This window comes from Cotesia glomerata, linkage group LG7 (assembly GCF_020080835.1).
Source record: "Cotesia glomerata isolate CgM1 linkage group LG7, MPM_Cglom_v2.3, whole genome shotgun sequence".
NCBI lineage: Eukaryota > Metazoa > Arthropoda > Insecta > Hymenoptera > Braconidae > Cotesia > Cotesia glomerata.
The window spans coordinates 19657212-19669586 of NC_058164.1; the positions used below are offsets into that span (position 1 = coordinate 19657212).

The 12375-nt window shown below is 27.1% G+C and overlaps 1 protein-coding gene and 1 long non-coding RNA gene across 2 annotated transcripts; one reads left to right on the forward strand and one right to left on the reverse strand.

Moving 5' to 3' along the window:
* Window positions 1–90: 90 nt before the first annotated feature.
* LOC123269730 (chymotrypsin-1-like) lies at window positions 91–12134 on the forward strand. The gene is made up of 5 exons (XM_044735565.1): window positions 91–97; window positions 442–564; window positions 11186–11508; window positions 11580–11834; window positions 11918–12134. Exons 1-5 carry the CDS (start codon window positions 91–93, stop codon window positions 12062–12064), a joined length of 855 nt encoding a protein of 284 aa, XP_044591500.1. The 3' UTR covers window positions 12065–12134.
* On the reverse strand, window positions 6974–7429 carry LOC123269251. Its single transcript, XR_006510358.1, has 3 exons — window positions 7386–7429; window positions 7234–7323; window positions 6974–7160 (listed from the first exon to the last, which is right to left on the reverse strand). It is a non-coding gene; the product is annotated as an uncharacterized LOC123269251 (long non-coding RNA).
* Window positions 12135–12375: the final 241 nt, after the last annotated feature.

Below are 12375 nucleotides of genomic sequence, written 5' to 3' on the forward strand. Positions count from 1 at the left end.
AAAAGTTACATTATCCGAAAATCCTTTAAAAGACATTTATTAATATATAGTATATCAACACATTTATTAACGTTTAAATATATAGATTATATGCTACGTTTTTCAAAGTACAATAATATACTATACAAAAATAAACAAAAAAAAAATGTAATTTACTATCTCATCAATAAAAAAAAAATTTTTTAATTTAACTTATGTCGAAAATTTTATATCAAAATTTGATTTCTTCAACGTTTTCTTTTTTCAGAATTTTATTTGTTGGTATTGGGTAATAAAAGGTATTATCAATATTAATAAATAATGAATAATACCAAAAATTATTTAACGCTGACTTGAATTTATAAAGATAAATATAATTTTAATAACTTAAATTTCAGAAAAATTTGCATTTTTGAGCTATCTTATAAGCGTAATAAACCTCATGGAATCCATGAAAATAAGTCCGTAATACCCACAAAGAAACCACAACGTGGCACGAGCTGCTAGAAAAATATAAACATAATTTCCGGATTTCATCATTATCCTGCTTGCTGTCTACATCTTCTGAAGAATATCTTCACTCTGGTAACCTCAATTTAATTTATAATTATAATAATTTTTCTAATAATAACATTGCATGTTAGTACGGTAATTATGATTTGGTTAAATTGATGATTAAAGATTATCATGCCGATGATATAGTTACTGATGATAGGACTCGATCGATTCATTTGGCTATATTACTTTTAACGACTAACAGTATCAAAGAAAAAATAATAAGTCTTGAAAATAAATCATTGTTGATGTATGTTATATTTCGAAAGAAACTATTTTATTGCAGGCACATTTGCAATCTTTTTTATGATTGAGAATTCGTTAATCATCATGAATAATGATAGTATATCAGCTTTCATTATTTATTACATCTTGAAAATAATGGGAGCTATCGATATTATAAACGCGAGGATTATTATGTGTTTCTTTTTAGAGATGTTATTCTTTATATACTTACTCTTGTTGGTGCTGATATTTATACACTTGTCAATGATAATACGGACAAATTTACTCTACATGACTGCTTACAGAGGTTCTGATAATATACTACATTTTTAACTACCTAATTAATAATTAGTAATTATACTTCTGAAAAGTTCGAAATAGTTCCAGATAGTAAAAGAAAAAAACTTCATGAATTCAAGAGAAAAATTCTTGAACCAAGAATATCATTTTGAAAAGTTTGATCATCTCAAATCAAGTAACCAAATTCTTAAATCGAGTAAAATGAACTTGAACTAAGAAAAATTTCTTATATCAAAAATTTTTTCGCTTAATTCAAAATTATCAAACTCTTTAAAATGATATTCTTGGTTCAAGAATTTTTCTCTTGAATCAATTTTTTTATCAGTTTATATACATATAAATTCAGGGGATTATCATTCATTTAAACTTCTGCTTGAAATTAGAGTTAAAATGCTTGTAAAAGAGTTTGAGTTTTAGAAAAATTTTAAAAAGTAACACAACTGAAGAAAGTTTTATTTTTTGCTGTAAGAATTTTTTAACTGAGTTCTTCGATAATCAAGACTGTGATAATTGTAAACGATTTTTTTAGTCGTTAGTTTTTTATTTATCATTTTCTCTTGTAGTATTATTCATCAATACAAATATTATTCAATATTAAATATGTAACTATTGCAATATTTATTGGTAGCCTAATTAATATTCTAAAAAAAATCAGGATGCTTGATTCATCCAAAGTTATAATTAAATAAGTTACTATAAAATGAAACTTATCATTTAAGATATAAATATTTGTGACTGAACACAATACAATAAAAACGTTTGTGTTCTATGAATTAAATTTTTAATCTCAATTATTTTCATAAATTTCAATGTAATAGTCATAAGTTCAAAAAAATTTTCATTGTAATAATTTGGACATACACATCAATGATTATTTTTCGGAATCTTACTACTCTTCTATTATTAGAATTAATTTTAATTCTCTAATAAATATAATAAATTTTATTTTTATCTTCGTTTTTACTCGTATATACAATAATATTTTAATAATATATATTATAATCGTGATAATAAACTCAACAATTGTATTACTAAATCTAAAAAAAAAAAAAAAATAAATAATTCCAGTTTGTTATACATGAAAATAATGATTTTATTTTGTGAAGATGATACAGGGCAATGGTAATATATGTTTACTTAGATCTACAAAATTACACAAATATTTTTAGAGATAATTAACATTTTATTTTGACCTTATCAATGAAATAAGAGGAATAATTGAAAAATTGATTATATTTTAAATAAATAGAGAAAAATAAACTACATTTACGGCTTGCAAAGTACTAGCATTATATTATGAGTCTACTATCTAACATCATATCTGCTGACATATTTCCTGCTTTGAAGAATTTCAACATATTAGTTTCGCAATATTTTTCTATTATATCGATTTTATAAGCTTGTGCGACTCTCAGTACACGCAACCACGTAGAAGCATCATCTATATCAAATTTTCCAGTATACATGAATGTCAATACTTCTTTTATTGTTTCAAATTTAAAACTGTGTAAACGCAAAACAATATTTTCAACAGCACCTGCTTCTTTAAAACTTGCGCAAAAAATAGGACTGTAATACTGGAGAATACATTTGTGTGCTCGTAAAACTCTATTTTGAACAATCAAATTGACGTCTTTGCCAATCTCTGAAAATAAAAGTTCTTCTAATGGAAGAACTTTCTTCTCGTTTAAAACATTCTTCCATTCTTCTTCACTAATGAACCCATACCAAGCAATGTCGCACTTGATATCTGGACGCCATTGATCACCGCCAGCCTTGTTGGAGAAACAAAAAACACTGCTTTCTTTGAACCAGTCGCGAATTTTTTCAGTTTTGCTACATCCATCGCTCAATGTGATCGTAATGTCAGCTGCGCCGTAGGGTCTCCATAAACAGATTTTATTAACTTGTACGTGCAGAACTGTAACGCTTGGATTTTGAAATCGGTACGCTGATAAATAACACTTCATTTCAATATTATATGAAAGCTTAAAATACTGCGATTGAACTGATTTATTTTGGTTGTAAGGCACTGATTTCCAGGTATAGGAATCTCGGAACTGGGGTTGATTTGAAGAATGTCCTTGATCCATTTTAGTATTTTTCTTGAATAATATTTGTGGGTAGATTTTTTTCTTATCTTATAAAATCCTATAAAAACTCTTGGTTGAATTTGTACATTCGAATTCGACACTTGAAACACGAAAATTAATAAATTACTACTCGTGATAAATGATAACTATTGATCATAAAACTATAGATATTATAAAAACGTGGTGATTAATAATAAACTTGCTCAAAAAATTGGATCGTAAATATAAACTCCAATCCTTCTGGAAACGAATCGATAAGCCAACTGAGCCGAAAAATATATTGTGAATGATTTTACTGATACAAAGCCCTAATAATTATGTACAAATGACTCATTGCCACCAAACTATGCATTGTAGGAATTATCAACATGTTAATGCAGAATAAATACACAAATTGAAAGTATTTATGAACTTGAATTGTTGTTATTAGTGTTAGACACATTTCGGAGTAAACATTGCTCATGTATAAGAAGATATTACAATGAAAAAGTGATTTACTGCATCGAATAACTAATAAATCGGTGTAATACTAAAGAAGAAATGAAGTTACGACAAATTTATCTATTGTCATTTGAGACATGTTTACAAGCCATTGTTTAAGAAATATTATCTACTTAATTAAAAGATTTCTATAATATCTATACTTTTTTTTTGGATCTGTTAATTTTTGTAGAATAATTCAAGAATAAAATTTTTTTTATAATTATATTTTTCTTCATTGTAATATAAGTACCCAGAAAGGATATACATATGTAAAATATCTAATCACACTAGAAGGTAAAACTGTATAGAAATAGTCGGTGGGTGTACAGTTTCATTTGACAAAAAACAAACATGCATTTAAGAAGGATTTGTTTACAAGAATAAAAATAAAAGTTATTAACAATTAGAGTATAAAATTATGTAAAGATAATGATGCTACTATTGATAATTATATTAATAAAACTCAAAATGTCTTAAAATTAATTAGAATCTTTAAAATATTTCTGGCAAAATTAAAAGAAAAGGCATTTAGAGAACAAAAATACGAAAAAAAAATCTGAAAGAAAAATTGCAAGAATAATTTCTTGATATTAAAAATGATGATCTGATTTCCCGTACCTTTAAGAAGTAATTCGTACAATCGTCTCTTGGTTTGAAAATTAACTCATTGATTTTTCAAAATTTTTCTGATACGTATGAAAAAAAAAAAGCATTGATCGTTATTTTTTTCTGTGTAGTACCACAAGCAGAAAAGTTTTTGAATTGAGTAAAATTTACTAGAATTAAAAACAATTTTTTTATTTAATTCAAAAATGTTTCTGTTTGATTTAAGATGATTAAACTCTTCAAGATAATTTTCTTCTTTCAAGAATTTTCGTTTTAAATTAAGTCAATTTTTTTTTATCATTTTATAAATAAATTTAAAATCCTCATAAGATTATCTTGAGTTGGACCGAGGCACTGCTTTATCTTCTCTTTTCCAAGCTAGCGTTGATATCGATGCTTTCCTATAATCGGTGATCCTTTGACTGCTCTCTTTACAGTAATTCATCAAATCGAGAGTTATTGTTACTTACATTTGCTAGATATATTAATATACTTTCTTTTATGATTTTACTTTGGAATATATATTTGAACATAATACACAAGTTTGATAGCAGACGATGCACCCAGAATTTCTTCATTATTATTCAGTACTTGAGGCTAATTTTTGTTATGATCTAATTTTATGAATTTTTTCTTTTATTATACTTCAGTAATTATTACTAATTGATCAGAATTTTACATAATTTTTTCAACAATCTTCATAGTCTTAGCATACATAAAAAACTTAAAAAATAGTAGTAGTCCATCATTCTCATTGACACAGTGTGGACATATTTATTGTCATAAATGCATCACTAAAGGTGAGTTGTACAAAAATTTTCAAACATTGATGAAAAAATATTAAATCTTGGACGCCAATAAATGTTTACTTTGCAGTTGGAAATCACTGTCCATCCTGTAATACCACTGGGATCCAATCAATACCATTAGTGCCACCTTGACCACCATCTATTGCTAATTTGTTTGTTCCTTTATCTCAATTTAATGAATTGCTTTCGAAATTTCAGAGCGAGCAATGTGCGATTATAAACATGAGCTTTGAAAAATCGGCAATTTTTATTTATTATTTTTGTAATCCACTTACAGTAGCGCTCAAAAGTATTTTGACAAATATATTTAATGGTTTAATTAAAAATAAATATGAAACACAATAATCATTTATTTATTTTTTTAACACCTTTTGAATAAACTACAGAATAGTGTCAAAGAGGTTCTTATTCGTAATAAAAGAAAGTTTAATTTTTAAAATTTTAGGAAAATTGTGGCTCAAAAGTATTTTGACATTTTTGAAAAAAAACTAATTTAACGCATAATTATAATTTACAGCAATAAATATATTAGTATTTAGTAGCATATCCCTTGGCCTTTATGACAGCCTTGCATCGCTCCGGCATTGAGTTGATTAATTTTTGTAATCGACTTATTGGAATTTGATCCCACTCATTTTTTAGAGTTTCAAACAAAGCGTTTTTGTTTGAATAATTTTGGGTTTTTACACTACGTTTCAATTCTTCCCAGAGATTTTCTATCGGATTCAAGTCGGGACTTTGACTTGGCCACTCAAGAACTTTAACTTTTTCACGATTTAATAAGTCACTAATATGCTTTGATCTGTGTTTGGGATCATTGTCTTGTTGAAAATACCACTTAGCTGGCATGTGATGTTTAGCATATGGTAACATCTGAGACTTTAATATATTTGCATACATGAACCGATCCATTTTTCCTTCTATTCGAACTAATGGTCCAACTCCAGACCGTGAAAAACATCCCCAAACCATCACACTACCACCTCTATGTTTAATTGTGGGTATTTGATACCGATAATCGTATTTTTTATTTACTGGACGCCGAATGTACTTGATACCATCAGATGACATTAAATTAAATTTACTTTCGTCACTCCATAAAACTTTAGACCACTCTAAACTTGACCACGATTTATGCCGTTTCGCGAACTCAAGACGAGACTTCCTGTTTTTTTTCGATATTAAATGTTTTTTAGCCGGTCTTCGGCCATATAACCCTAGGACCTTTAAGCGTCGTTTAACAGTAGAAATATGAATATCTACGTTATATTTTTCTTTTAATTCATTTTTTATCATTACAGCGGACATCCGTATATCATTTGCTGATAACTTTTTTATAATATGATCGATGTAAGAAGAAGTTTTTCTTGGGCGGCCTGTTCGAGGCTTACTTTCGACATTTTTTCTTTTGTTATAAGGTAAAAGTCCCTATTATGAGACACTTTTCAAGGTAAGTTGAACATTTTTGCGAATAATAAATCCATTTAAGAAGAAAATACACTTTTAATCGCATTGTACAGTAATTTGATGATTATTAAATCAATATTTCTAATGTGTTTATAATTTTTTTGGTTAAAAATGAATTAAATTATGGTTTTTTAAGAGAACCTATGAGACCCTATTTATGAGACACTTTAAAGTCACATGTCCCCAGTGTCTCAAACCACAGGACCCTATTTTTGAGACAGTTAAAAAATCAGTGAAATTGATCAAATTTTATATTTTTATTAATTTTAGACAGTCCTATTTACAAAATAAGAAATTATTTTAATTTTTAATCAACTCATAATTAAATTTTTATCAGTTAAATAATTAATTAACGAAAATTATTGAATTAAATCTATTTTTCTTTCTTGTTTTTTTTTTTTTTAATTCTTCGACTTGAGCAATTAACTTTTTCTTTTCTTCTTGTAATATTTTTTATTTTTAAGTTTTTCTTCTTTCATGTTTTTTAACTTTTCTTTTTTTAATTGTTTGTACCATTCATCAGAGATCCCCACAGATGGTAACTTTGACTTGCCTGTTTTTTCAATTTTTATTATTTTTTTCTTCAGTAAATAATCCTACGGCAAAGTGAATATTTCTTTCAGAGGTTTTTCGGGAGATTTATCTAAAAATATGAATTTTTCGTAATTCTAATCATAATTTTTAAAACTAGTTCATAACTAATTATTTTACGTTACCGTTATCAACAGTTATTGATGAAAACTTATGAATAAAACGATGTTCGTCAATCATTGCAGGCGTAGGATCCAAATTTTCTTTCATAAATTCTAAAAATAGTCACATCAAATTAAATTTATCGAACATAAATGTGAGGTTGACATTTACATACCTAATTGATAAATTTTGTTGTTTATAGGATTTGTAGGATGAATATTTTTGAGCTCTGTTGTATTATTTTATATATGATATTATATGATGTTATATGATATTATATATTATAATGTATATATATATATATATATGTATATATATATATGTATAATATAAATACTATATAACATAAATATAATTTTTTTGGATGACGCGCAAGGATTTCGATTTTGCGCAAGGATGATACGCAAAATCGTGAAGCGTTCCACATTTTTTTTTTTTTTTTTTTTTTACAAATATAAATAATGCTGTGAAGCGGGAAAGAATAGGAGTTACGGTAATTATTACGTGAAGCGTTCCACATTCACGTAACAGGATATTGGTAGGAAAGGATTGAGAAAGGAATGTGGAGAGGATCATCTTAATTAAAGACACTAAAGTCTTTAGAAGGGCACCGTATTACATTATTGCTATCAGTTAATGATTCTTGAAGACTAACTTGACTAGATTCATATATAACCGTAAAAAGTTGTCCATCATTAGTTAAATTATTTTATTCACAGTTTATCACATTAGAATGATTGTCCTTAGACAAGACTTATTAAAGATGTATTACAATTTGTTATTATCTTAATAATAACAAATTTTAATACATCTTTAATAAGTCAGTTTTCGTCACAGGTGACCCTATTGCTGCTCTGTAGAATAACAACTGAACAATAACATTCTCTTCTTTTTAAAGATAATACTGTCGCTGGCTCAGTTCTAATTTTTTGCCTTCTCAGGACTAATACTTTTTCATCTAACAAAGGTAGCAATCGGTACTCCATGAACAGCAGCTGCTTTTCTCAAGGACATCTCTGTGTCTTCTATTGCTTTTAAAGCTTTTCCTATATTTGACGAATCATAATTACTTAAGCCTTTTAACTTTTTTTTCTTCAGTTTATTATTCACATTGGAACACAACACTTTTTTTTTGTTTGATTTTGATGTTTGGGTTTTTTTCTTTTTGGGATTTTGTTTATGCCTCATTATCTCAGCTTTTTATTATAAATTACTTTTACTTAGCCTGAAATAAATAATATACTTTTAGAGTCAATATACAACAAAATATTATAAATTTATCCAAAACATTTAATTAAAAAACAGAAAAACTTGTTGACAAAGTTATTCAATGTTATGATTTGAGGTTAGGTTCATAATCTAAAGGTATTTGACTAAAAATACTTACTTTTAGAAAAATATTTGAGGTTTTAATAACAGCCAATATTTTATGACATATAATTGCACTATTTTTATAATTAATATAACATATTAACAATATAAAATCTTATAAATGTACACCGTCTCACTTAATCGGGACAAGCCGAAATACACATGTCCGTGTTACATGGTACACCTAGTAAAATGTCTCATAAACCGGGGCATTCACGTTTATAAGTGTAGGTATTGTGAGACACTCAGATTTAAAATATTGTAATAAAAAAAACGCATAAATATGTATAGAAATAAAGTCTATGACTCATCAGCTTTCAATTGATATACAATTTAACATAAAAGAAGAAGAGACAATGAAATTAAACTAATATAAGAAACTAGGTAGCTGTTGCCGTTTTACTATTCTCGGTCGTGGCTTTGAGCACAGATAACAAACCTCGCACTTTAATAAATATTTTTTAAAAACAGTGTGAAATTAATTAAGAGCAAAAGTCGAAAATTGCTTTTGAAATATGTGAATTGAAATATTTTTTATATTTTTGGTATGCTAGCGGTGTGTTTGTTTTCATAAAATAGTATTTTTATGTAGTGTATCATAAATGGGGACATCGTCTCATAATAGGGACTTTTACCTTAGACTTTATTCCATAAGCTAACTAACTGTCGAGACACTTTAAACAAACGAGCAACTTCTGTTTGTTTCAATCCTTGTTTTAATGCATTAATAACGGCTTTTTTAAAATCACTACAATATTCCTTGCACATAGGCATATTGAAGTAACCACAACAAGTAAATATATGTAATAATAAAAACTAAGGAACAAGTAATCTGCGAGAGTTTTTCAAGTCAAATGCGTGTCAAAATACTTTTGAGCTCACGGTAAGTCAAGTACGTTCGGTGGCGCGGTGTGTAAACAAACAAGTTGTAATTTGATACGCTTAAATAGTCGCAATTACACTACTCTACATTATACTCAATACATTTTCCGATAGGCTTTTATTTTAAAAAAATATTAAAAAATTTTATGTTGTCAAAATACTTTTGAGCGCTACTGTATAATTTAAAACAACAATACCTATATTACAGCAAAAAAAAATCGAATTATTAAGAAAAGCTTATTGGGAAGATCACAAACGTATTGAACGAGAGAAGAAAGAGCTACAAATATTGCAAAAAAATATGATAATTTGAAAGCAAGGAAAATTTATGCTTCTCACCAACGTACTTCGGCTAACAACGCACAAGTTTTTAATTTTTCGAATGTTGATAATTCATAACAGCATCAAATCAATTCTAGTTATGCTACAATCTCTACACGTAATTTACTTCCGCAACCCATACCACGTGACTGTAACTATCGGTTAGTTAATTTAAACTATTTATTCAATTTATTTTTAGTACGTTGTTATTTGCTAATTATTAAATTATTTGTTATGTATCACTAGAGATCACAATGACTCAAAATATCTTTATCCTGGATACAATACTACTCCAGATTCAGGATATAGCACAACGTCAATGTATCGAGGATCAACTACTGATACATCAGTTACCCCGGAGAATATTTTTTGTAATCTAAAGATAAGTAAAACACCATGCAAGATCCAAGAAATCGACTTGGAATTGATTATTAAAATAATTTAAATTGATTAATAATTATTTTCTCATTCAATTACTTTTTTTTACTGATAATTCAATCTTTTTTAGAATTTCATTAATTTATAATCATCTTTTAATCAAAAAACATCATTTAAAACTGATACAAGTTTTCTATTAGTTTAAAATTTAAAAAATATTCACTATTATTTATAGATAAAATATATTACGCTTAAATTATAATTCAATTGACAGTTATAAAATTCAATATAAATTAAATTTTAATATAATTATAACTCAATTAAAAATATAAATACTTAAATTATAATTTAATATACAGAAATTTATTTAGTATTGAAAAATTTCTAAATATAAATATGAATTGTAAAAATGATAAATTATTAAGTTTTATAGCTTAACACAGCTGTTTATTCAATGAAACTATAAATTGTTATATTTACTTTAATCATTAATGTTTAAAATAAGTTTATGGCATAATAATTTGGTGATGTACATAAAAGAATAAATTTATGTCAGTATGCTTATTGTCATTAAAATATGTATAAAATAGCATTTTTCGCTAACTCCTAAGTCATTTCCAACAGTGCTCTACGTAATCGTTGTTACACAGTTGTGACAAGTGAAGTGATTAGTGTACATCAATAAATGATTTATTTTTTTCATTTTTTTTTCGCTCTAAATATTTTTCGACAAATTTATAGCGCAAGATCTATAACTGATATGAGTTATGTTCTTCAAATCATAGCTTGTATTTAATTTGATTTTCTGCTGAAAGTATATAAAGTCTCCTTAAATTTCATTTTCACTTACAGTTATCGTTTCGAAAAGTTGATTTCTCAAACATATTTTAAATATGCTACGCATAGTGATAATTAGTTTAATACTTTGCATCTATGGTATAATAAAATCATAATGTTATATCTAAACAAATAATATTAAAGATCAGATCAATAATCATCATTAGAATTTATCAAAATTTACAGGTGCAGAGTCCAAAAAAGCCAGTAAAATTGTGAACGGCGCAATCGCTCAATCGGGTGAATTCCCACATCAAGGTTCATTGCGAGTGTATGACCAGCATATTTGCGGTTGTAGTATTATCAGCAATACTCATGTTTTAACAGCCGCCCATTGTGTTGTGAATAATGATCAAACTATGACTGTGTACCAAGATATGACTGTCTTAACTGGTACAAACGACAGATCTGGACAACGATCCGGCCAACTTCATAAAGTCATTAATATCGTGTATCACGAACACTATGACCCTAAAAACAATTGGATAAATGATATTGCTATACTGACGGTAATATTTTATAATTTTTATTTAAATTTAAATAAAATAAAAAATATTAATTGTATTACAAATATTTCTAGCTTGCAAAACCAATTACTTTCAATCATTTTCAACATCCAATTAACTTACCAAGCAGAGACTTGTCTCCAAATACTCGAGTCATGGCAAGTGGATGGGGTGCTTTAACTTTTGCTAATCCATCATCGGCCCCTCAAATTTTACAAAAACTAGATATGACAATTGTTAGTAATACGGAATGTTCAAGAGCTCATTCAAATAGAATTTATCCTGGTCAGATTTGTGTTTTTAAGGGTCGGGGAACTGGTGTTTGTGTAGTAAGTTACGAAATATTTATTAATATTCATATTTATATACTTAAACTTAAAACAATGGCAAAATGATTTCTTCTCATTAATAGGGTGACAGCGGTGGTCCCTTAACTTTTAATAATGAGGTTCATGGAATCGCGTCATGGGTAGTTCCTTGTGCTGAGGGTTATCCAGATGTTTTCACACGAGTTTACTATTATTTGAGTTGGATTCGACAGCACACTCGTCAATACTAAAAATGCATTTTTGAATTCAGTATTATATCATAATTACTTATTCAATTTTGGAGTTTACCTTTGATGCTACTTGGTGTGATAAATGTTTATTGTGTTGATTGAAAATATAATAAATCTATTACAAACTCAAGTATTTTATTTATCTACACACAATAAAAAACTTTATGTCACTGCGTCAAAAAAAAATTTGCGTTAAAAAATTTTGTGTTAAATATTTAACACAAAATTTTTTGACGCAATGACGAAAAATTTTTTATTGTGTAAAAACGCAAATAAAGCATAATATTTATTTATACACGCAACCTCAACAT